At 37.6% G+C, this 19,636-nt stretch overlaps 1 protein-coding gene, 1 long non-coding RNA gene and 1 other non-coding gene across 28 annotated transcripts in view; 1 reads left to right on the top strand and 2 right to left on the bottom strand.

Annotated features, from left to right (window-relative positions):
- The window catches only part of LOC114248401 (AMP deaminase 2), a 57,467-nt gene that overhangs the window by 32,089 nt on the left and 5,742 nt on the right, over positions 1-19,636 (bottom strand). For 7 of the 26 annotated variants that reach the window (XM_089738433.1, XM_089738442.1, XM_089738432.1 and 4 more), the window contains exon 1: positions 7,421-7,615. The exons of 6 other annotated variants lie outside the window; for them this stretch is intronic. Coding sequence is in view for 4 of the 20 variants with exons in the window: in XM_089738450.1 (XP_089594576.1) it covers positions 11,162-11,234 (73 nt within the window). In the remaining 16 variants the exon portion in view is untranslated. Of the gene's footprint in view, positions 1-7,420; positions 7,616-11,161; positions 11,377-14,791; positions 14,953-19,636 lie in introns of those variants that run through there. 13 more of the 26 variants (XM_089738434.1, XM_089738436.1, XM_089738446.1 and 10 more) reach the window with 7 other exon arrangements.
- Positions 85-7,376, bottom strand: LOC149499811 (uncharacterized). The gene is made up of 2 exons (XR_016325384.1): positions 4,459-7,376; positions 85-4,349 (listed from the first exon to the last, which is right to left on the bottom strand). It is a non-coding gene; the product is annotated as an uncharacterized LOC149499811 (long non-coding RNA).
- Positions 9,519-9,612, top strand: TRNAY-GUA (transfer RNA tyrosine (anticodon GUA)). Its single transcript has 2 exons — positions 9,519-9,555; positions 9,577-9,612. It is a non-coding gene; the product is annotated as a tRNA-Tyr (tRNA).

Genomic DNA, 19,636 nt, shown 5'->3' with positions numbered 1-19,636 from the left:
CAGCATAGGTAAAAAAAAAAAATGTTTTCGTGATAAGATTTGAAACCTAAATAACAAAATGACAATAAAAATAACGCAAAATTAAACTGTAAAACTATATTTTTAGTTATTTAATTACCAGAAGATCAAACCTTGAAATTTACTCATGGTATTGGCGGTGACAAGCGAACCTCAAAACACGGAATCTCATAATTGTGAAAGCTGACCTCAAATACAAAACCATTCGAATAAAAAACAATATAGGATATTGATTGAAGCGAGCATCGTATGTTAGAAAATTAACGATGCTTGAAGTAGAAACTATGTAGTTAGCAACAGTAAACATGGTGAGCGTTCGACCTCACAGCCGCTTATTTGGATGGCAAACAATGGCCACAAAGGAACGACTAAGCAAGTGACGTCATCGTAATTATCAGACTGGTTATGTCTAAGGACACCGGTAATGGGTTAGCGACAGCGCACCGTGAGCTAGTCTGCTAGTGCCAATGAAATGTCTTCAAACAAACAAACCTTGAGTTGGCAGACGAAGAATGTGTCTTCAACGAATATGATCTCGACTGACTCGGTTGTGCGGTAGTCAGCGACCCTGACTGTTGCGCCGAGAGTCGTGTATTCGATTCCCACATCGGACAAAAATTCGTGTAAAAAAATTTGTTTGTTTTTTGCCGACTGTTTATTTATTTATTGCTTAGATGTGTTGACGAGCTCACAGCCCACCTGGTGTTAAGTGGTTACTGGAGCCCATAGACATCTAAAACGTAAATGCGCCACACACCTTGAGATATTTTTTTTTTTTATTGCCTTTGTAGGCAGACGAGCGTACGGCCCACCTGATGGTAAGTGGTTACCGTCGCCCATGGACTTCAGCAATGCCAGGAGCAGAGCCAAGCCGCTGCCTAAGCAGAGCCAAGCCGCTGCCTATATATAGTTCTAAGGTCTCAGTATAGTCACAAAGGCTGCCCCACCCTTCAAACCGAAACGCATCACTGCATCACGGCAACAGGCGGGGCGGTGGTACCCACCCGTGCGAACTCACAAGAGGTCCTACCACCAGTAAAAATTATTTATCTATACTTCTATACTAATATATAAATCTACAGCGGTTTTTACGGATGTTCCGGTATAACTACTGAACCATGCATCCGATTGACTTGAAACTTGGTATCCATGTAGAAACTACATGTAATTAATGGATAGGCTAATATTTATATGAGCGTTGGACTCAATACACCAGTTGCGGGGGCGTTAATGATGAGAATCCTTGTGGGGGTGAGAAATAATAATGTTAATTTTAAATGCCCAGCGAAGCGGACCGGTACAGCTAGTTATATATATGTTTAAACGTATTTAAGTATGTATATCAGTCTCTGGTACTCGTGATACAGGGAATCCTAATTTGGGGTCGGATGACCGTGTGTGATTTTCCAATTAGTTATTTTTTTTATACATGAGTCGTCTATTATCAAAGGTGGCAATCTGTGCATTTGGACAAAAAAATGTTATTGATATGTCAATACAGATCGATTTGAATATAATCGTCTCCTTCAAAGAATACGGTTCAAAACCTGCATTAAATAAAGGTTAATAGTTAACCTGTTATTTATCTAAGATGTCGTTCCGAAGAGTTTTGTGACTGCCAATGGAATACAAAGTCAATAATTCGTTTTTCTGATTTACCAATAATTGTCCAAAAGTCACATTGCCGCCTTTGATAATAGTCGACTCACATATACCATTTAGATTACCGGTGTATGTGCGGTGTACGTCACAGATTCGACTGCTGGAGCATTCTCGTGTGGACGAAGTATGTAATATATGTAAGAACCAAGAGAGAAAGTATATCTCGTTTGAATGGTCTGTGTGCTTCAAGTTTTTTAACGTTCTCGATAGCGTAAAAGTTAACTCAAATTTGTATATACTAGCTATATATACAAAGCTAACGCAAAAGCCCCTGTAAATCGACCCATGAACATCTATGTCTTCTGTATTTCAGACAATCGCATAGTTTCGTAACTTGAAGTTAAAAATCATACAGCTACACTATTCGCACACTCAGTTAATTCTATCCACAGCATGTGAGATAGCTAGATCAGATACAGACCGTATTTATGTGCTATAAAACGGATGCCGGTTATACATATTAAAAAACCGGGTCAATTATCAAAAATAAATAGTATAATTTATATTTGGTTAGAATGTTAGTAGCTTGTGTTTTGGTAACCGAAATTTAGCGTTCACTTCTGTGAGGCACTTATGCATTTCTTTATAGAATAAGGTAGTTGTCAAAATGACCCTTTGACGTAACGTCAAGGCACAGATCACAGGGGGTTATCTGTGCGTAAAGGGATATGGAGGCCCGGTTGCCATGTCCATACCAGCGCATTTAGCATGATTTAGCGAAAATGGTGCGATGTAACGTTAACCTAACTTTGGTGAATTCCAATGATACCTGATCGATAACGTCTAGACATCGTTGGCGCTGAACGTATCTAATGAAACTTATGTGACATTTAAATGGTAAGGGTATTTCGTCTTTTGCTTCAATGACATAAAGCATGTTTTTGATTGGTCATTTTGGTTAATGTAAACGGTGCTTAGATTGTTTTGTCATAGAGCACTGTGTTTTGAGTTTTGTGGTAAATTAAACCTTCCGAAAAGCCAAACGTATATCGTATTTTATTGTTAGTTAATCAAAGATTAGTTGAATGTCGCAAATTTCACTTTAGAGAGAAACTATTCAAAGTTTTAATGTGATTGGTGAACCTTATTTTTGATTTTACTTAATTCAATTGATTGTTTCTGATAATGGAAGAGTATTTTGTAAGATAATATTACAGCATTATTTGATATCGAAAGGTTGTTTGAAAATTGCAGGGCTTTCACGTTGCTAATAATAATATGATGACAGGGACTCTTCTGTCTTCATAGATTGTTAGCAAAAAAATTAAGAATCTAGTGCAGACAAGAAAAATATTAACTGATTGAAATAAAATCATCATTCATGTCAATAGCAAACTACTCGTTGGTCAAGTCCAGCATCAGTTCCAGTATACTTGTTCGTGTAGAATTTACATTTTTTTAAAATAATTAGTCAATTAAGAAATAGATAAAAACACGATCTGATTAAAGCCTAAACTTGTACGGGAGATTCGCACAATACGGCTGACCGGCGGCGGCGCGGCGAGTGCTTAGGAATTTTCAATACAATGTGATGATACATCGAATTCTCTAAAACAAATAGCGTTATCAAGAACTGAGAGCTACGCCAGAGGCTCTCAAATTTTTTTGATCGATACATTACGACGCACAGTGGGTCGATTCTATGATTTTAGTGACTTAGGGACCAACTTTGTTTTTTTATAATTTTTTTTATGTAGATAGATAGAGCTCGTTAATCTCAATAATAATTGTTTTGGGCAAAAATTACAAAAACTTTATAGTTTGGTCAGAAAAATGTGTTTTGTGATTTTTTTGTATGGAGCGGGTCACATTAAATTAAATTTCTGCTAAGTACCGCGAGGTCCCGCTTTGAAACTTTATTTTCCTTATACCTTGTCTAGTCTACTATCATTTGATGCTATGAACATGTGCATAAAGTTGCAACTCTGCCAAATAAATGGATCGAAAAAATTTAATAAATACATAGAATAAAAACCTTTATATTTTTTTTTCGTAAGTGCTTTTAAGTTAAATTTGATATGGATTAGTAAGTAAAAGCACGTAATGATACCCATAATTAAATAATACCTAACAACAATACATTTAGTAGGTCTCTAATTATGCAATCTCTCTAAATATTATATATTTTGTTTCACCTTTCGATCTTTGGGTCAGAAGACGAAAGAAGATTGTGTAAAATATCCTCATTAGTCGACGTTCTACTTCTCATTCTTGAATAACATCTCTCTGTATATTTCCGAAAATCTTTATTGCGAGCTTCCGCTGCTTCTTCCGAGAGTTTACCTATACGAATGGCACCAAAGTTCTTCATTATTATATATCACTGCCATGTGCCAATAATTTATGGATACTGGAAGGCATATATAATACCAGGGATATAAATTAACATACAATTCTGCAGTATATCTAAAAAATTCCGAAAAATTGGAAACGCGCTCTCCAGATGGAACAGAGTGAAGAATCACGTGAAACCTTTACGTATTCCTGTTATGCGGGCTGTTTCTTCTGCATCCCTGAAAAATCTTCTGGCAGTATTGCCATCATTGGTTGTTCCTACTCCTTGCTTGACAACATCTATAAGTAAACCGCATTCCTTTTTAAACGCTTGCTGTATAGCACTTTTTCTGGTTGTTATTTTTTCTTTGTCATCGCCCCTTGCAACTCCATTTCTTGAAGTCCAAACGATAAGACGTAAACAAAAAAAGTGTCATTTAAAAAATTATCTCACAGGAAACTACATACGATGAAAAAATTGTGAAATAATAAAATTATATTTACCGATATGAAGTAAGCACTCCATGCATTTTATCCAGGCATGTAAAGATGGCATTCCATACTGGAATATTTCTTCATTATTTTCTCTTTGATAAGCAAGTCACTCCAAAAAACTCTGACGGTTTTGCTTTGCAAATATCACAGACAGCAGAAAATGTTTCTGAAAAATATGAGGTTATTTTGCCGTCTATCATCATCATGTGCAATTGATGCTTAACTTCAACTTGTTTGATTTTTGATGGCTGAAGTCTTTCTATTTCTTCTGTTATGCTAGCTTTTATAATTGTCACTGTTGGCTGCGTTTCTTTTGTAAATTTAAACATTATTGGACGGCAATAAAAAGTTGATGAGGGTAGGTCGTTTTCCCAAACAATTGTTCCATCAAATTTCTGAAGCCTTATAGGAACTAGACTTTGACCTGGGGCTCTATCAAAGCCTATTTGCTTATAAGCAGTAGCTCTCTTGCAGAGTCCAAATCCGAAGTAATCACATCTAAAAGCCTATATAGTGCCAAGTTTAGTAATGCTTGCATTTTAATAGCAGCTCCTTCTTCAGTAATAATTGCCTCGTCTTACCCTGGATAACATTTGGTCTTTTCTTGCTTAATTTTATATTAAGAAGGGTATAAATCAGACCCATTTTCACTTGCTGCTTCTCTTAGGTTTATATACTGCCACTTAATTTAAGTGAAACTAATATTGCCTTATCGGGAGAATATGTACTACTTTTCACTTTACTTGTAATTAAATACTTATTAACTTTTTCTAGATCTTCGGGGTGATTTTGACAAGTGGTTCATTATTTCTCCTACATCTTCATTTCTAGTGTTTCTCAAACTAGCAATTGTAGTAGCTTTCATTTCATCCGGGGATAACGAAAGCGATTGGTAAATTTGTTCAATGCGTCTTCGTTTTTGCCTGGATCCCAATTCTTAAAAAGGTTTTCGAGGTGCAAAAATAGATGTCGAGGCTTCTGTAGTACATTTGAGGGTGGTACATTTTCAAAATCTTGAGTATTAGAAATCTCGAGCCTTTCATGTGCAGTGTTGATAGCTTCAGGTATCATTCCTTCGGGCCAGTTTATTGCACATTCTAACCAATCACATTTTTTTCTTATAAACTGTGCTAACATGCGACTACTTCGTTTCCATATTGCACTTATATTTGAACAAAATTGCGTACAGAATTTTTGGAGCTCAACATTTTTCTCTTCGGTCACGTTTATTTGATTTTGTAGGAATTGAAAGAGTTTTTTATTATCAGACAGCGACTGTAGTTGCTCTTTTAAAATCATAAATAATCCTAAATTGTTAACAAAATTACCAATTATAACGGAAACAGCAAGATCACAACGACAATCACGAGATGTTAGTAGTAGTACGAATAAACGAACACTAGTTAGTATATAATAAACATGGTCACTTTATACTTCCAGAGACAAACAAATGTTTACTATATTTTCTACTACCCAGTAATGGCTACTTAACTAATTATCCTCATTAAATAATGTTAACTATCTTAATAATTAGAGAGATTGCTTAATTAGAGACCTACTAAATGTATTGTTGTTAGGTATTATTTAATTATGGGTATCATTACGTGCTTTTACTTACTAATCCATATCAAATTTAACTTAAAAGCACTTACGAAAAAAAATATAAAGGTTTTTTTCTATGTATTTATTAATTTTTTTCGATCCATTTATTTAGCAGAGTTGCAACTTTATGCACATGTTCATAGCATCAAATGATAGTAGACTAGACAAGGTATAAGGAAAATAAAGTTTCAAAGCGGGACCTCGCGGTACTTAGCAGGAATTTAATTTAATGTGACCCGCTCCATACAAAAAAATCACAAAACACATTTTTCTGACCAAACTATAAAGTTTTTGTAATTTTTGCCCAAAACAATTATTATTGAGATTAACGAGCTCTATCTATCTACATTAAAAAAATTATAAAAAAACAAAGTTGGTCCCTAAGTCACTAAAATCACAGTATCGACCCACTGTGCGACGTCCCATATAATTTTTCGTTTATTTGTTTTCGGTGGTCACGCTTTCATTGCTGATTTTGAACGAGCAAAACTGGATCAATTCTGGTTCAACACAAACTCGTCTAAGCTCATTTCCATCTCGAGGTCCACGTTTTGACTATAATTAGTTTCCGGTTTTACCTTGAGTAGGGGAACAGTTTCACTCGGTTCGGACAGACAACGGATTCGACGACTTTTTTTATGGAGATCATCGTTTTTGCTGTAAAATCAAGTTGTCGACATTAACAGTGTACCTATCGTATGTCACGCAGTGCATTTTGCAAGTGGGATAGTTTAATTTTCTCGCAGGAGGAACTCTCAGAGAGTTAAGATACCTATAGTGAGAAAAGTTTATAGGTATTGAACAGAGATTCCAAAACAAGACCGGTAAAAAACAATTCAATTATTCATATTATTATTATAATCCTCTTGGAAGGAATTTTGATCTCATGGTGCCAGCAGGCTTTAAAATGGGAATAAATTTCTAATTTTGGGCCTAGAGTTTTCTGTTGCTCATTTTTTACATTTGAATACTAAGTTTAAGAATAATCTTGACTTTAACCTCAGTATAATATTTAGGTTAGAGGAAAATATCAAAAATAAAATAACGTGTACATTAATTAGAAGCCAGCTTTACACTAATACGAGATAATAATATTATTATGTTCCTTCAGTTAATTTAATGTTCTCAAGGTACTCACTTTCACAAATAACTAATTATTTCAGAAAACCGTTTCAAAAGAGATTTAAAACCTAACTTAAAAAGAAAATCCTATTTAGTTACAAAATTCATTGGAGTACGATTTTTAACATATTCAAAAAATTAATCTGAATGCGAATTAATTCTTTCCATGAAAACATTCCGAAACAGCTGTGCAGTTAAACTTAATAGTAACGCGTCACTTCGAATGTAAAAACGAATCTAGACAAACCGTCATTTTAATATGCACTGTAATTTTATATATCCTTACAAACGATCCATAAGTACACGTAACTAATATTTTAAGTAATGCCAATTCGTAATTTAATTACGCCATTTTTTAATGGCGTCGCGAACTTGTACCGATGGCTGCCGATGCGAAAAATGCGCGTGGCGTCGGTCGCACTCACGGCCGTACACTGACTGACCCCATATTGTTTTTGTGTTTTCCAGCGCCCCTCGTTCGTTCTCCGCATCGAATCGCTAGAAGCTCAAGTGTAAACAATGTGACTATAAACGTGTTTCAAGTCGAAACATAATAATAATTAGCGTATTGATTTATTATTATCAATTTACCTAATCCGTGTCATGGAACGGTTGTATTAACTAAGGCCGCCCGCAGAGAAGCACTATTGATGACAATCGTAGTAATAGGACAAAATACAACATATTTACAACATACGTAAATAATTACTAATGGGTTTGTAGGTCTTCTTGTGAGACACGCACTGGAAGTTGCACCCAGCCCCATTCTGCCACAAAGCAGTAATGCATGATGTTTCGAACTATGGAACTCGTTAAGCCGCGTTAAGCTATGCAGTTGAGACTCAAGGTTATGTGAGATATTCTCGTAATGATGTATATTGGCTCCGGTGACCACGGAGCACCAGGCGAACCTTTAACTCGTTCACAAGTCTAACCAATACCTATTATTTTTGTATTTATTTTGATACAAATATCGCGCTTTTTTTATATTGCCCTTGTAGGCAGACGAGCACACGGCCCACCTGATGGTGAGTGGTTACCGTCGTCCATGGACTTCAGCAATACCAGGGGCAGAGCCAAGCCGCTGCCTACCGTAAATAAGCACTATAAGCCGTGCTTATCCATAATATTCTGACCGTACACTACACGGCTTGCTGCACGTGTGTGGGTAGCCTTTAACATCTTAACCCTTTTAGTGCTGAGCTTATTTTCACATATTTTGCAAAAATTGCCAAAAGATTTTTGAAAAAATTACCGTATAAAACACTGTAACTTAAAAAAAATGTAATGCTAAATCAAAATAATTTTAGATGGTTATTTATGAATTTTAATAACTTATTAAAAACGTTGTACATGCGCGCGCTAAGACACGTCGACCCGTAACCTATAACCACGTAAGACCTATAATCAAACTGCGGATATAGTCGGTATTCCGACGCTCCGCACTTTACACGCATTAATTGAGAGTCGATATATCGACGGTTCGCGCTCAAAGGGTCAGTACTGTAAGTACTGTTTATTAACAATACCGTGTGCAATTTGTAAGTATGTCTACTTACTCGTACACATTTATACGTTATTATTGTATTGTATTTACAAGTACTAGTGGTCCCGCAGTAGTCGAAATTCGACTAAAATTAATTGAAATTAAAAGTTTTTACACTGTTATTATTCTATTGTCAAAGACTATTATGCTTCTACAACAACAGATTTCGCCAAGACTACACTTTAGAAAAATGTTAATATTAATAAAGACAAACAATATTCAATCTATTCTCAATTAGACCACAGATTATAAGCAATAAGAAAAGTTTGACAATAAACAAATAGTATGCATGCGTGTGTGTGTCAAATACATGGTAGTGTGTGTATTATTTATGCATAATTTAAAAAACAAATTAACATTCTGCACTCCTTCTCTGTATTCTCTATAAGTGTGGGAAATTTCACACTTCTCCGCCCGTGCAATTTTCGTAAAAAGGGGTACAAACTTTTTGCTTCACGTATTAATATTTACAAGTATTTTAAGTTTAAAAAAACATATTATTATCTCTACCAAAGTTCAAAAGCCCCACGTGTCGGGACGATTATTCTAGAATCATATTCAGTGCTATTTGACAACGATGACATGTACTTGGGTCGTCACGTCAGTTTCAAGTTTGAATCCAGAACGTCTTAATAATACGCAGTGCGAATGTGGGTATTAGAGAAATAGTGTTGAAGATTACCACCGCTCTCGAAATATGTAGTGATTGTGAAATTTATGAAAATTCAATAAATCTTAATTATTATTTGTTCTTCGCTTCAAAACGAATGTGCTCTTAAATTTCACCATCTCATATGTGCCTTCGATAGCTCAGTTGGTAGAGCGGTGGACTGTAGAGGTATAACCAGATTGCTGACATCCATAGGTCGCTGGTTCAAATCCGGCTCGAAGGAGTCTTTTTGGATTTTTTTCTTCAATAGACTTCGATAATTTTAATGGTTTTTGTATTTTCCACAAATGTGACTGCGGCAGCAATACGAAATGTAACAGAAATAGTAATATTGTGCAAATATTGTAATACAAGTAGAAGCTTTTTTTTTCTTATTGCTTGGACGGGTGGACGATCTCACAGCCCACCTGGTGTTAAGTGGTTGCTGTAGCCCATAGACATCTACAATATAAATGCGTTAACCACCTTGAGATGTAAGTTCTAAAGTCTCAAGTATAGTTACGACGGCTGCCCCACCCTTCAAACCGTTGCTTCGAGATAGAAAAAAAAATCCAGTACGTTTAGCTGCTTGCATTTATTCTGTTATCTGATGTTCCTAGTCCCCAACGATAACAATCAGTTAGAATCCCGAAAATGGGTGTGAACAGAAAAGTTAAAATACGCTCATACAGTTTCATGTATCGTTTGGAACCTCAGGAATTACAGAGATACTTCAGTGTTCTTCTTTCTGTGTATTGTAATTACGTATTCCCATGTGAAAAACTTGAATGAACTTCCCTTCACGCTGTAGACGCTAGGACATTTCCTTTCTTCAAACGAGGTTTTAAAGAATGCTCGGTTTTCATCGCCGATGACCGTGAGCGACGGTGACCGTCATCAGGTCATCAACATTTGTGTTGTAAATACGTATTCCCATGGGGGGTGCTTTGAAAAACTTAAATGAACTTCCCTTCACGATGTAGACGCTAGGACATTTCCTTTCTTTAAACGAGGTTTTAAAGAGACCTCGGTTCTCATCGCCGATGACCATGAGCAGCGGTGACCCTTCATCATCAGGTTGTCACGTGCGTCAACTTACAAATTGCAAGAAAGAAACTACAAATAAACAGATCAAGGTAATACCAACAAATAATTACATGAATGATGTTTAAAAGTGCATAAGGAGAACGGGAACACAGTCTAAGATATTTAATTTTTCTTTTCGTATACAGCACTTAACACTAGGTGGGCTGTGAGCTCGTCCACCCATCTAAGCAAAAAAAAAATTGCAACTTTACCGGAGAGCCAACTGAAGTTTAAAGTTTGGAAAACATATAATGACAAAAAATCTTCTTCAGCCATTTAAATGTGGTAAACATAATTGAAGTTCAATTAAAAACATCGAATTGTTGATATTTTTTTAACCTATTTAAACTGACGGTCTTGAGAGACCATTTCAGCGTAACCTTAACAAGTAGGTGAGCTCACGGGGCTCAAACCTGGCGTGGTGGCTAACACTAGCCCTAGCAAGAGCAGTACTTCGCAGAATCTACCACCGGATCGGAAACGCAACCCACTGAGAAGATCCGGCGAGAAACTCAATGGGCTGTGTCTGTGGGATTATTGATACTAATACCAAATAAAACGGACTTTTGATTACAATTACCGTAATGTCCAAAGTCCTTAGGCTCTTAGACTTTCACCTCTCGACACGAAGACTGCATGTAAACATAATGCATGTAATTAAAGTTAAATTACTCTTTTTTCCGAAGACTCGTCTTCAATAGACTTACCGCCATCATCGAAGAACGAATCGGTGATGATCAACGGTGATCTGGAGCCGTCCTGGACACCCCTGATGGACATTCTTTCACCAAAAAGTTTTTAATCACCTTTCACTGCACCATTCACGTTCGTGGTTGTCAAATATCCACCTTCATGCAAACACTTAACCCGCGATAGTAATCATGTTGTTATGTGACGAGATTTGCAGCCAGTAAGCCGATAGCTTTTATAACGATATCAATCTATATAATTATGAAAGTGACGGAAGCGTGTCTGAACATTGAAGATATTTACAAAAAATAAAAATGCAGTCTTTGGTCGTAGGATGTTTTTAACGTTTTATTTTTTTAATTGCTTATATTGGTGGACGAGCTCACAGCTCAGCTGGTGTTAAGTGGTTACTGAAGCCCATAGACATCTACAACGTAAATGCGCCATCCACCCTGAGATATAAGTTCTAAGGTCTCAGTATAGTTACAACGGCTACCCCACCCTTCAAACCGAAACGCATTACTGCTTCACGGCAGAAATAGGCAGGGCGGTGGTACCTACCCGTGCGGACTCACAAGAGGTCCTACTACCAGTAACGTAGGCAATATTTGTTGTTTCTCCGTCCAAGAAGCTCGTTAAAAATTATCAACAGAATAAATATTTTTATAGTTCAATTTCTGACCCGTTTCTATTACATTATTCAAGTGTAATTAATTTTTGTATATTTATATGACCGACGACCGCAACCGGCTGCTAGTCTGTGCAATAGATATCACAGATATCACTACGATCGATCAATAACTATCATTTTGGAATGTGTTGTTCGCGTGTATAATATGTGTTTTATTGTGTTTGAAGTCGTCGTGGCCTAAAGGATAAGACGTCCGGTGCATTCGTATGTAGCGATGCACCGGTGTTCGAATCCCGCAGGCGGGTACCAATTTTTCTAATGAAATACGTACTCAACAAATGTTCACGATTGACTTCCACGATGAAGGAATAACACCGTGCAATAAAAATCAAACCCGCAAAATTATAATTTGCGTAATTACTGGTGGTAGGACCTCTTGTGAGTCCGCACGGGTAGGTACCACCGCCCCGCCTATTTCTGCCGTGAAGCAGTAATGCGTTTCGGTTTGAAGGGTGGGGCAGCCGTTGTGACTATACTGAGACCATAGAACTATATCTCAAGGTGTGTGGCGCATTTACGTTGTAGATGTCTATGGGCTCCAGTAACCACTTAACACCAGGTGGGCTGTGAGCTCGTCCACACATCTAAGCAATAAAAAAAAAAAAAAAAAAAAAAAAAATTTACGTATGTTATTATCGATTTATTTACGAATCGTCACAAGTATCTGATGGTTTAAGGATTTAGTTGTCCCTGACTAGTGGCACGTGTTCTTGTATGCGATAGCTTCTGGCAACGGGCTTCATTTAATCTCCGGATATTAACACAAACTACGACATGCGTCTGAGCACCTCAATCTAATTGTTTTGATTTTCTTTTAGACATTTCAAACACTTCGAAGTTTTCGTGATCAGCTTCGTTTTTCGTTTATGAAGTCGTCGTGGCCTAAAAGATAAGACGTTCGGTGCATTCGTGTTGAAGCGATGCACCGGTGTTCGAATCCCGCAGGCGGGTACCAATTTTTCTAATGAAATTCGTACTCAACAAATGTTCACGATTGACTTACACGGTGAAGGAATAACATCGTGTAATAAAAGTGAAACCCGCAAAATTATAATTTGCGTAATTACTGGTGGTAGGACCTGTTGTGAGTCCGCGCGGGTAGGTACCACCGCCCCGCCTATTTCTGCCGTGAAGCAGTAATGCGTTTCAGTTTGAAGGGTGAGGCAGCCGTTGTAACTATACTGAGACCTTACAACTTATATCTCAAGGTGGGTGGCGCATTTACGTTGTAGATGTCTATGGGCTCCAGTAACCACTTAACATCAGGTGGGCTGTGAGCTCGTCCATCCATCTAAGCAATAAAAAAAAAACAGCAAAAAAAGGGATTCTTATAAAATAAACTAACTAAATACAAATAAAAAAAAACCGTAAATATGTTTTGTTAATCGTATGTATCTACTACAATACGTAAAAAGTTAGGACATAATACATAAGTACGCTTTTACGCTGCGCTTTGTAACAAGAATAGTCATTTACGAATTTATTAATTTTATGATAAATAACAAATCTCGAATGTAGGTTACAGTTTATATTTAGTTCACACGAATTAGTAACGCGTGTACGGCTCGTGTAAGCTATTTGCGTCGTAAGTATCAAAGTCAAAGAACTAACTCTCAAGAACATGACTCGGAGAAAGTAAACAAGCTGTGTTATAAATACCGTCAAATTTATGATGAGTGCATACGGCATCGGCAAATAAATTCAAATTGGACGAAAAATTATTTGCCGCTTCATAATACTTGCGTATTAAGCGCCATCACGTTGAAAAAGGAAGGTCAGGAAGTATAACGAGAATGCTTTGCAAGCGAAATCGTCTGTCTGTTTTAGACGTATGTATACGCAATATCACTAAGACTAGGTAATATTTTAAGTATATTGTGTGTATAGTTAAAAGCTACACGGTACTAATCCACAGGTAATGCTCAATGACCTTCATGCGTCTAGAACATTCTTTATTGATTTAGCTTACTTGATTCGTTACAGAATTCAGTACCTAAACTCCTGAAACATTACACGTATAACAGGAATACTTATTTAATATAAAATGTCTTTAGAGACATGATTGTTTGAAGAATAAAACAGTTTCAAATTTCGTATAGCTAAAATAATGTTGTCACTATGTGTCATCATCAAAATTTTGTTAATGAAAGTTCAGTATTGCAAATGCCGTAGGTACTTTCTTTGTCTAGTTCTTTGTTGTAGTGAACTTTTGTATGTTTCCATGAAGCGAGTGACTACGGTGTAAAATAAATTTTTCAGTTTTGTTTGAGCCTTTTAAACAAGAAGTTGCCAGATTTATTGAAGTTGTTGTAGTGATATTCATGTGTTTAGTAGATTTCTGTACCTACCGTACGCATCCGCCAACTGTCTATCTGTGACTCGACAACAAATGCATATTTGTTATTAGATTTTCATCGCAACGATACCACAAGCAAAGTATTTTAAATTAAAAAGAGACTTGTCAAAATTATCCTGTAAGCACTTCGTGAAATTCGCCTTGATACTATCATAACAAATATATATTTGAATGAATATCATTATTATTGAAGGTCAAACGAAAATGACAATTGTTACGGTTTTCTAACGCGAACGATACGAATGTCCAATTTTACTATGTAATCTTTAGGTACAATAATGCGGCAGCTTGTGGTTTACTGTAAAAGGTGACCTGTAATGGCTTCTGATGTAAATATGTACGCACGCGAGCTAAACAGTACCTAAGTAGGTATATCTAAATGCACAGATATCTTACGTACACGTAGGTATAATGTGTACCTATTTTTTCCACGTTCATTCTTAATCGGACACTAATCAACCGTGACTTCAATTTCCATACAAATCAACTCATTGATAATGTAATAATCGTTTTCCAAGTACTGTATGATATCCTGCAAATCTCGCTGCACATACAACAACATTAATCCCGTCCAATAAACTTAATGAATGAAATATTAACCTGTTCTTTACTGTTGCAAAATTAAAAATGGCGACCACGCGTTAGCATTTCGCGCGTAAATTCACAATATTTTAAATATTATAGTTAGAATTCACTGCACTTATATTGTTCTCACATTGTTCAGTTAGAGTATATGTTATTGTGTGAATGATCAGAGAGGGACTGCTCTGCTCGGTGGCTACTGGCTGGCACGGTGTTACGAAACGCTTTTGTTCGTCGTCTACATTGGACACGTTTTTCACAACGTCAACATGTCAATCGTCACGCTCGAACTATTTGCGGATACATTTAGTCAAGTCAATGTACTTTTAAATGTATTTTGATATTATCGAGGTGGCAACGTGGCTTCACTTGCATACATGGTCAAGAGTTCAATATTGATAGCTATTACATTGCATTTGAGACTTTAATCTTACATCGAATGCCGTTCGGATTCAATCCTGTGTCATGTAGGAAACTTTTCTTTTGTATCTGCTGAAAATTCCATTCGCGATCTCTTCTTTCCCTTTCTGACAGGAAAAAAAGCGGCGTTCTAACTAGGTATGCTTTCCACAGCACGTGTTTGAAAAAATCACGGCAAAGTGCATTGCCTACTGCCAATTCGTATCTTACAGGTGAGAGGGACTCTTGTGCGCCCTCACGGGTAGTTATCATGACCCTGTTAATTACTGCCGTGAAGCAGTAGAGCGTTTGAGTTCGAAGATTAGGATAGCTGTTGTACTATCAAACTTAGAGTAGGTACTCGTGTCTCAAAATGGGGGGCGGTTTTACGTTGTCCATATCTATGGGCTCAGGTAACTATTTAAATAAGGTGCACCGTGGGTTCGTCCCCACAGCTAAATACGAGTAATAATAAATACAATACTTTAGGCTTCCTCAGTGACTTCGGTTGGTTCAAAAATCTATTATATTTTGAATTCAATTGCCCATTTAATTACATTAACATATATAAATTTTTCGTGGGTCCCTGTCTTAAATAGCATGTAGATAAACAATAATCACGTTTTTTAGTAACTTGAACAAGCAGAAGCGATTAATGATATCATAATTGCATAATCGAAAAGCGGTAGGCAGCGGCTTGGCTCTGCCCCTGGCATTGCTGAAGTCCATGGGCGACGGTAACCACTCACCATCAGGTGGGCCGTATGCTCATCTGCCTACAAAGGCAATAAAAAAATAATTAAAAAAAAAACATAGGTAATTGCTAATATCGTAATTTCCTAATCATTATAAGACGTTGCCAGCCCTGAAGACTTGCGAACAGATTTCGAATTAGGGATAAAAATAATCAAATCATAATATTTCCTTACAGAGTTGTAGTTTTGAGATCTGGAGCGAGCATGCCTTTCAATGCGAACCCATGTCCGGTACAGGCGAAGGGGCTATGCAAAGCCGCCATCGCCCATGTCTTGTCGAATCCCGGGATCCACTCTCGGTGCATTTAGACTCTTCAAGCACCGGTCACCGTCCTCGTCGAACGCGTCTATTATCGATTGATCGTGTTCGACGAGCGAACCAATCCATAGACACAACCCACTGAGTTTCTCGCCTGCTCTTCTCAGTGGGTCGCGATTTCGGTCCGGTGGTAAATTCTGCGAAGCACTGCTCTCTATAGGGCTAGTGTTAGCAAACTCTCTCAGGTTGAGCCGGTGAGCTCAACTACCCGTCCGCGAGAAGCTGGAATAGCCCCTGCCTATTTCTGCCGTGAAGCAGAAATGCGTTTCGGTTTGAAGGGTGGGGCAGCCGTGTAACTATACTGAGACCTTAGAACTCATATCTCAAGGTGGGTGGCGCATTTACGTTGTAGATGTCTATGGGCTACGGTAACCACTTAACACCAGGTGGGCTGTAAACTCGTCCACACATATTATATAAATTAAAAAAAAGTTAGGAAAAAAATAAATGTAGCTGGACTAAGCGCTCTTTCAAATCGTTAGCAGCACGTTGGCTAGGAATGACTTAAAACGTTTCTTCTGTATATTTATATTAATCCCCAAAGTCATGATTCAAGGGCGCAGTCGTTGAACCCGCGTTTTTAACGGTCCACGTTCATATCGACCGCCAAACGCACCAAAATAGATCTCGGAAAACTCTATGATAAGAATATTATCGCAAACTGAAAACAAAGGCCAAAGCCGCATTTATAAAATGTAAAAAATTAATTAATATTTTATTAAGTTAATTTACTTCAATCAACGAGTAAATATCGTATCGATTGAATTTTGACCATTTTACTGGCGACTGGGCGACTGCAAAATACTTCTTTTCCTGGCTTCGATAATCCTCAATGCTGAAAGTCGTGGCCTACTTTATTTATATATTTATTTATTCAATTCAATACAAAGTCAGGCTTACAGTTTGCACCAAAACGCTTAACTCGTTAACACAAAAAAGATTATTTACACATTATTAAGTATTATTATTATGTTAAAAATAATTATTTTAGACAAAAGTATTTCCCAACTATTGGCAAACACCTCAGCATCCTGGATTTCGGACAGAAATTCGTTTAAAGGCGCAATTGCCGTGACGTTGGACAGTTCCTAGCTCTACGGGTCCTTAGCCCCGTTAACGCCGCGAATAAGTGGTGGTGGCGGCGCACTCCCGCCCGCGCATACTGTTGCGAAGTGTCATTTGCCGTAGTGCCAAGGGATTATTGACTGTATTCTGTAATAAAGAACTGTATGTACGAGTAAATGTTCGCCTGTGGTTTAGAGTATCCAGTCCAACCATACCTGACACAGAAAGCAACTTAATAGCTTTCTCCTGGATTATCCTGCGCCAGCCCTATTCTTTTTATTTTTTATTGCCCTTGTAGGCAGACGAGCACACGGCCCACCTGATGCTGAGCGGTTACCGTCGCCCATGGACTTCAGCAATGCCAGGGGCAGAGTCAAGCCGCTAACTACCGCTTAGTACTCTCCACAAGCCTCGTTTGAAGAAGGACATGTCATAGCGCTCCGGAAACACCGTGGAGGGGAGCTCATTCCATAGACGGATGGTACGTGGCAAAAAAGATCTCTGGAAACGCACTGTGGATGACCGCAGTGGCTCCAGGTGGTATGGATGAACTCTATTTCGGATGTGAGGATGAAAAAGCGGTGACTATTTAGAAAAGCTGCTGGTAGAAGGGTATGCGTAAGAAGACCCAGAGGCAGAAGTCTAATGCGTTGTTCGGACCAGATACGCTGTACTCTCAACGCTTCAGTTCACGATGCCATCCGCAATGTACTACATTGTATTCAAAATCAGGTGTCAGTCGGCGTCCCGTGTGACGATTTACAAAATCGGCAAACACTAAAATGAAGAATACGGTGATCATGTTGTGGACAGCGACTGTGCTCTTCGGTGATGATCACGAGCATCGATGGCCAACCTTGGGTCATATACTTTGCCTCTGAAGACAACAAAAAGAACGGCAAGTACTGATTTACAAATTAATATCGTTTTAAACTTACGTTAATATTATATTTTTGTTACCCTAGATATTATACTAGGTACTATAATTATCTCAGAGATAAGATAGCTAGGTTACCACTCGTTTCAAAGATATATTTTAGATGTATGATGTCACTGATATCGCTTGGGAATATACGCTATATGAAGTACGCATGCAAACGAACAAGTCAATTGACAATGTTTTTAACAGTGGCTTTTTTTAACTCCCCAATTTAATCGTTAGTAGCCTTAGGGGCTATACATCTGCTAATATCTATGTGCTTAGTGCGAGTTTTTTAACGTTCTCGATAGCGTAAAAGTTAACTCAAATTTGTATGCAGTTGGAACAGCGCCCCTATCGGCAAACGCAGGTAAACGTTCCAATTCCATACAAATTTAAGTTAACTTTTACGCTATCGAGAACGTTAAAAACTCGCACTAAGCACACTGCATACGTCAATTGTACACACTTAATTCACATTGCATTAAAAACTTTGGAGATCTATATATACTTATTTACATAAATAAGATAATGATTAAATTACTAACGAATGCTGGTTAAGGTTGTTGTCAATTGAAGTAAAGTTCGTATTGAAATTGTAAAACGCGATTGCTAACCCCGATTATCAGACACGGGGTCAAACTCAATCATATTGAATAAATACTGCCCCTCACCTATGACGCCAAAACACAATGTTGATTCGCAGGAGAAATAGGCACAACGTAGGCGTACGCTTCACCAACAGTAAATGACGGTAAATGATAGCAATTAGCAGTACGCTGGTACAATACTCTGAGAACTTTGCTGTTCATTCTTCAAGAAATACCTTAGTCGCTTACGACCCCCACGGAAGGACATTAGATATTACTATTATGTACATGAGATATGAAACTAATTTCTAAACGCATACGACATAATTATGTCGTTCTCAAATATAGCTATCTCGCTCTTTACTAGACTTCTCTCTTGTTTCCCTAATAATGTTCGAATAAGTGCGTGTTCATATTGAATAATGCTTATCAATTAATCAAGCATTTTAATTAAAACGTGAAAATGTTTATATTAGGTTCCGTATTTAAAAGATCATAATCATTTAATGTTCCATAGAGGTGCCAAAACATTGTCCCTTAGAAATAAGGTGATACTTTACAAAACTTGCATACGGCCCCGTCATACAAGTGTGTTCGCTCAGGAGCCCCGTGGTTCGTCAGGAACATTGACACCCACGACGACCTGGACCTAGAGTCCATCAGTAAGTATCTACAGGCAGTATCGGTGCGCCATTTCGAGAAAGCGGCACGACACGGGAACCCTCTTATCGTGGCCGCCGGTAACTACACTGCCGATTCTGTGGACCGAATGGTAAACAGTCGATGTCGCCCAAAACACGTCATTTCGGATCTTCC

This window comes from Bombyx mandarina, chromosome 25 (genome assembly GCF_030267445.1).
Source record: "Bombyx mandarina strain Sakado chromosome 25, ASM3026744v2".
Taxonomy (NCBI): domain Eukaryota; kingdom Metazoa; phylum Arthropoda; class Insecta; order Lepidoptera; family Bombycidae; genus Bombyx; species Bombyx mandarina.
The sequence above is the reverse complement of the archived record's forward strand: the minus strand, read 5'-3'. Positions and strand labels throughout refer to the sequence as shown.